We start from the raw sequence: 6967 nt of genomic DNA on the forward strand, positions 1-6967 counted from the left end.
TTGGTGTCTGGCCCCAATGATTCAATTGTCAAGCCCTTATTGTAAAGCAGGGTTAGTGAAATTTTCTGTGCAGGTTCATATCTATACTAATAAAAGCTTTGGGGGTGATCAGGCCAGCAGAGGAGGGCAGTTGGGGGTGATCAGGCTGGCAGGTGAGTGGGCCCAGGTTGTGGGAGGGATGTTGGTCCCAGATTGCGAGAGGGATGTCCGACTGCCAGTTTAGGCCCAATCCCACAGTTGGACATCCCCCGAAGGGTCTGAGATTAGAGAGGGTGCAGGCTGGGCTGAAGGACACCCCCCACCCAATGAACGAATTTCATGCACTGGGCCTCTCGTAAGAAATAAATAATGATACAAGAATCAAGTCTTGTGAGTTTTGCATACTACAACTGTATACTTACTTTTGCCCTATCCTGGCTATACTTCCTGTTCATTTCTATTTCTTCTCTTTTTGGAATTCTCATGCTATTCTTTTTATTATGTTCCATAAGTCCCATAGGCTTCCTACACTTTTTTTTCATTCATTTTTTTTCTTTTTGTTCCTCTGACTGGATAATCTCAAATGTCCTATCTTCCAGGTCACTGATTTTTCTGCATGGCTGAGTATACTTTTGGTATCAGGAAATTTTGCTATGGAGGCATCCATGTGGGCCTCACATGGTTGTTCTGGGGGTACAGTGGAACTGGACAGGGACTGTGGAATGCCTGTAGTAGTAGGACATCCATAAGTTGACCATAGAGCTGAAACATGCATCAAGGGTCAGATTGTCCAAGTCCCTGATGTTATTTCGGACAAGAAATCCTTTTATAGGATTTGAAATGCTCTGCCAAGTAGACTTTCCCCATCCCTTAGGATTCAGGCGATTTCCTCAAGCCGATCTCATGAGATTATTCACCAGATTTTTCCCAAATCTGTAATAAATAAGGGTCATATACATTTCCCAACACATGGATCAACTAACCAGACACTCTCTCTGCCTAAGGGAACTATTTCCTAAAGGAAATAATAATCAATGGAAAAAGAAAGCGTTTGGAATTGCCATAAAAATAACTATCTATTTTCTGGGAGTGGGTGAGTTTTGCTGAGGAAGCAATACAGGTGTTTCACTCTCTTTCATATTAGATAATAAGACCCCTGAGTTAATCAAGCTATGTTTTCACCTGGGTAACATTTTGGACCACTATAATAGGTGTCTTGCTCTGGGTAAACATTTTTTTTTCTAGCATAGTCCAGTGGTGCAAAAAAGTGGAAAATAAGGGTGGCATGAGAGTTGGGGTGAAAACCAAGAGCAGAGTACTACCTATGTTAGGCAAAGAGTGATTTAAAAAAGTTCTTCAGCCCAAGTACAATTCAGAAAGAGTTTAATAAACAGCCACTAAACATTGCATCAAAGCATTTGGAAACACAATTTCTACAGAGGCAAATGTCAGGCTTCCATTCTAATTCCATAAGATGATCATTAACAACCCCACTCCCACCCCCCATCCCCACATATCCACAACACTACACTCTTCTAGTCATAAATTTATCTACAGACACAGTCTTAGGAATAATGGGACTGGCATGCATTATTCTGGCAATGGCAAAGAAGCAAGGTGTATAGGGAAAGGATGGATGAAAATTCAACCAGCAGCTAATGATAGAGCCCTAGGAGCTTTGTTCAGGGGTAGACAGGAAGAATTTGTTTTTTTGGTACCATCTGTGGCTTTACTTTGGGCTTCTAGGATATTCTGGATGAATGGCTAAGGCTGTCACCTTAATCTCATTCCCTTGAGCCATTACCATTAGAATTGGTCTCCTTGGGTAACATATTGTGACTTTCTAAAAATCATTTTGTGTCCAAGCAACCTGCATTCAGGACCCACCAAGCTTATTGATATTGTGCTGATCCTGAGATTAAAATGGACTTCCGTTCTCAATTCTATCTTCATTTTGGCCTTTGGAAAGAGAAATATGATGATTCTTTATTACAGACAGTTGTAAAGAGCCTAGGCAAGTCACTCCAACATCAAAGACTTAGTTTATCTACCTTGTAAAAATATTATAACTGTCTCTTTTACTCACATTAAGAACAAATTATATCAGATGGCATCTAAGTAATATATTATTAAACTGGTAATAAAGTTAATTATTTAGTTGACTCAAAAATCAACTAGACTCTGATTCACTGCTCCTTAGAATCAGCATTAACAGAGGACCAGAATTCCCTGACACATGGGAGCAAAGATATTGGGCCTGGACTAAGGTATGGAATGTGGAGAGTGTGATAGGAAGAATTTGATTTTTGTCTGCCAGTATCCCTGTCTTTTGAGCAAGAATTTAAGCCTTAACTACCACCCAGCCCATATCTGTTGTCCCATCCAGTACTTGACTAGGTACCTTAGCAGGGAAGTGACTTTTCTATCACTCTAATCCTTTTAAAATTATTGTGTAGGAATTTGATATAGATCTTTTTTGTTCCTATTCATACCTTTTTAGTGTAAATTTAAAAAATATTTCATTCTTTTCTTAAAGAGTTTGCAGGTGGCAATGAATCTAAACTAAGCAGTGGCCAGCTGGCTACAAGGGTTGAGGGCTTGAGAGAAGAGGGCTTTTGCTGGAGGAGATATATACCAAAAATGTTACTATTTTTCTGAGGAGCTGGACATGTCAGGGAACCAGTCACCTTGGTGTCAGGCTGGCCCAGTTTATTCTATCAGTTTTGGCCATACATGATAAACAGTGGTGAGTCTCAACTGTTCCCATTAACCTCCAAGTCAATAAAGGGGCTGAGGGGCCATGTTTAGAGGATAGCACTAGAGCCTGCCTTTGCTATTAATACTTACACTTAGTGGGCCCTGCTGTAGGCAGGGAAGGTGACAGGCAGGACCACATGAAATAGCCCTGCGTGGATCCCTACTGAGTCAGAATTATCTGATCTGGGCCAGTTAACAATCCTCCTTGGTTTGGACCTCTCAAACAGCCAAGGCTCCCACTACAAGTAATAGACCCTCCTGTACTTTTTGCACTGGGCAGAGTGCAATAAAATATATGCAGTTACCTCAACTGGGGAAGACTGGCAGACTAAGATGAGCAACTGGACAAATGGCAGTGTTTGGCTCTGATGAGGGTACACTCAGCAATGTTAGAGGAACAAGTAATTTTTCTGTTGTTTTTTTTTTTCATTGAGGTTCATAAATATGAATTGAGAGTAATAGCTTGGTAGAGGGTTAACAAAAAGAATCCTGAAACACATGAAGGGGAGCCCCAGGGTTTAGGTGCTTGGATGCTTCCTAGGGTATACTGTACTCTGGTTGCTGTGCTGCCACTATCTATTGTTTGCGAATCATGCCCTTAATAGCTGACTCTCGGTTGACATATGTGGCCCAATAGACCAGATTGAAAATGGCAAAGAGCACAGGAAAGACGATGCGGGAAATTTTGTCAACCTTGCTGACACTATTGTAGGTCTTGGTTTCAGTTGGGATGTCCGGCACGTAGGTGGTCTTCGGTGAAGCAATGGTAGTTGGTGTTGAGGGGGCACTGGGAGCAGCACCCTGGGAGATGGTTGAGAACTCAGTGTCCTTAGCCAGATTGATGGGATAGGTGGTCCCCACGATGTTGAAGGTGGTGCCTGTTTTCTTTGTCGGAGCTGCTGGTGTTTTCTTCTAGGGGCCAGAAAATGTAGGGGAAAAGGGGGAACAAAAAATCTAATTAGTTATTTACATTGAGCACCTTCAGAAGCTGTAGAAAGGAGGAACCCTGAGGGAAGTTAAGACACAAGGGGCCTAAAGCCAATAACACTGAGTAGACATGTGTGCGTGTCTAAAAACTTGTATCATCCTGGTTTACTAGCTATGTAGCTTTGGCCAAGTAACTCCTCCTCTTTGAGCTTTAGTTTCTTCATCTGTAAAATGATTATCAAAATATTTGGGAGGGTTGTTGAGAGAATCAGATGACAGAATGGTGGTAGAAACCACTTGACAACTGTAAAATGTTGGTCACATGTAGGGTCCTATATAATAATGTGATTTTATCCTTATGGTAACCCTAATGAGGTAGGTGGGTGAGATTACTCCTATTTGACAGATGAGAAAAAGCCTCAGACTGAGTGGCAGAGCCCACAATAGCCACTTGGGCTCCTGACTTTTATCCAGGGCTCCTCCATGCTGCTTTCTATAGGCACAAGACACTTTTTAGTTACCCAAGAAATAACTCCAAAAGGCTTCAATTATCAAGTGGCACATCTCCTGTGGGGAAGAGAGCTCGGTGAGTCTGAAAGTAACTTTGCCTTAAAGATACAATAAATACTATGGTATGTTTACATCTATCATTACAACAGTATCTCAACCTTCATGCACTGTAAATGTGTTCAGCAAACTAGGGGGCACACCAGAGTTTTCCACTCTTGCAAGGCTGGAGGCCAGAGCCACAGCTTCCCAGAAAGCTATGCAAATGCTCCCCTCTGGCACAGCAAAGGCAAGGACAGCTAGGGGCTTGCTATAACACTCTTCTTTGGATTTTTTTCCAGATTAAAAATATTCAATGGGAAACAAGTATGCACACACGTGCCCATATATTCTCACATATATAAATTGGGTATATATGGATCCTCTGTGTAAAAAAGAGAAGAGACAAAGGTCAGGCCTCGGTTGGAAGAGAGAGGCTGAAGAATGGGAGGCCAAGGGAGCAGGACAGTCCCAGACTTAGCCCAAAGTCAGTGGCCAAGTTCATAGTCTGTAGTATTTTCAGCCTCACTCCCCACTCTGGCTTTTTCTTCTTTCCATCCCTCTTTGTTTCTAGGGACAAGTGGGGATAGATGAGCTTCAGAAATGCCCAGGAGTAGGGCATTTTATTGCCCTAATTTCACACACCTTACATTGTTCCCTTTCTCAGTGTTACTTTGCAACCTCTTCACTCCTCTACTTCCTATGTGTTTTCCTTCCTAGGTTTCTCTACTTCCTCCATCTCTTAATGACCCCTTTCTCCCAATCTCTTCTCTTTTCTTCTTTACATAAGAGTCCCCATCATTTTGATTCCTTTTCCCCTTTAGACCACACTGCCATTTACCTTCCTGATCCTAATAACTTCTGCCAAGTATTTACTGGGCCAAAAATTATGCTAGGTATTTATGGACAGGTGGGAAAGTTAAAATATGAGTCAGTTTTAGTCCCTGTTTTCCAGGAGTTCACAGTCCAGTGGGAGAGATAGCCTTCTGATCACATTATCACCATATAATGTGATCAGACCTCTAATGGATATGAGCAGAATATGATAGAAATTCAGTAGAGAGAGGGGAAAGGTACCTACAAATGTTGGAAATGGTGGCGCAGAGAAAGCAATTAAGTTTATAAGCTTGGTTGCAAAAAAAAAAGAGCAGGAGCTCATCATATAGCGATGCAGCAGGCCAGTTCACAGGCCAAAGGGACTGTTTGTTTGAAGGGTGACAAGGAGTCTGCTGTAGCTGAATCACAGTGAGCACAGCAAAAGCATTGGATGTCATGTCCTCCTGTTGTGCTTGCTGGTGCTAGCTTTAGGGTTTTCAATCAGGGAGAGAGTGTTGGTTTAAGTAAATGAATAATCTGACTAATAGGATGTTTACAAAGCAATACTGGTCTTTCTCTTTGAGGATTACAGTCACTTTGCTACAAGTAGAAGTGGGGAGGAACTTTAAGGCTTCTAAAGGTCTTATAAATGCTTTAAATACTACATGGGACTCATTTATAATTAGCAAATTTATTGTGTGAATAGAGGCCTGCTGCTAAATGCCCTAGCTGTTAGATAAAAGAACACTTTACCGTTTGACTGCTTACTTGTTAATTCAGTTAGCAATCTCTTTTTCTCAAGGGTAAACACACACACACACACACACACACACACACACACACACACACGAAAAAAAACAACCTATTACCCTGACTTTGCTGGAAGCTTTCACACATTATTTTATTTAGTCATCTTATAAGCTGGTTAAGACAAAGTCTCCAAAAACAATCATTCTGAACAGCAAACACTTTCTTCAGCTTCATATATACTTTGTATTCTACAGGTGGGGAGAAGCAGCATTTGATTCAACTGCATATTTTTAAGTAATAAAGGAAAATATATATTTTAATTTCCCTTGCCCTTTCCAACATGGCACATTTTAATAAGCCCACATAATTTTTACTTAAATTGTCAAAGAAGAAAATCAAAGCAAAAGTTGTGGTGTCACTAATGCAGGAGCCAGAATCAGAGATTATTGGTTAATATTTCTGCATCTAGTTTTCTAATACTTCACTATGCTCTGCAATTTGATAAATACAAACTAGAATGGCTTACCTTTGACCAAGTTGCAATTCTATTCCTACCCCCCTAGCCAAGTGCCTGGTTCTTAGGTATGCAATAGATGATTACTGAATGAAAAAAACGACACCCCCTCCACTCAAGATTCTTGATGTACTATACTCTACAGAGAGTGTATCTCTATAGTTCCATAATTCATGTATGACAAAACTGAAACTGACTTCTCCAAGTTCCCTCAAACAGACTGACCCTAAGACAAGAATGCCTTTCCTTCTAGAAAGCTACCTCATCTGGGTTTTGGGATGAGACAATGAAAACTTTTATGAACTGATGCATGTCCAACTTGAGTTTTCCTCAAATGGCACTCCTATCTATTGTTTTCAGAAGTACCATTTAGAGGATTAGTTCTAGCCCTGAATGTACTTGACACCCAGCTGGGGTTATAGAACATATGCATATATGATTCAGTGCCTCTATGTCAACTTCCTAACAATCATCCATCATTCCTAAAGCCCAGTTTTCAGAAGTGGGGCAAAGTAATGGAATCTGTGGTAACTTGAACTCAAATACAAATCAGAGCAATGACAAAAAAACGAACAACACATTTTTCAATGAGAAAAGTACTTGAATAGACATTCATCCAAAGAAGAAGTACAAATGGCCAGCAACCACATGAAAAGATGTTCAACACAGTGCACTAGT

The 6967-nt window shown here is 40.9% G+C and overlaps 1 protein-coding gene across 1 annotated transcript in view; it reads right to left on the reverse strand.

Annotated features, from left to right (window-relative positions):
- Positions 1-3141: 3141 nt before the first annotated feature.
- The window catches only part of GABRA3 (gamma-aminobutyric acid type A receptor alpha3 subunit), a 97191-nt gene continuing 93365 nt past the window's right edge, over positions 3142-6967 (reverse strand). The window contains exon 6 of the mRNA XM_006765691.2: positions 3142-3648. Coding sequence (XP_006765754.2) covers positions 3313-3648 — 336 coding nt within the window. The 3' untranslated portion in view covers positions 3142-3312. The remainder of the gene's footprint in view (positions 3649-6967) is intronic.

Source organism: Myotis davidii, unplaced genomic scaffold, assembly GCF_000327345.1.
Source record: "Myotis davidii unplaced genomic scaffold, ASM32734v1 scaffold1540, whole genome shotgun sequence".
NCBI classification, from domain to species: Eukaryota; Metazoa; Chordata; class Mammalia; order Chiroptera; family Vespertilionidae; genus Myotis; species Myotis davidii.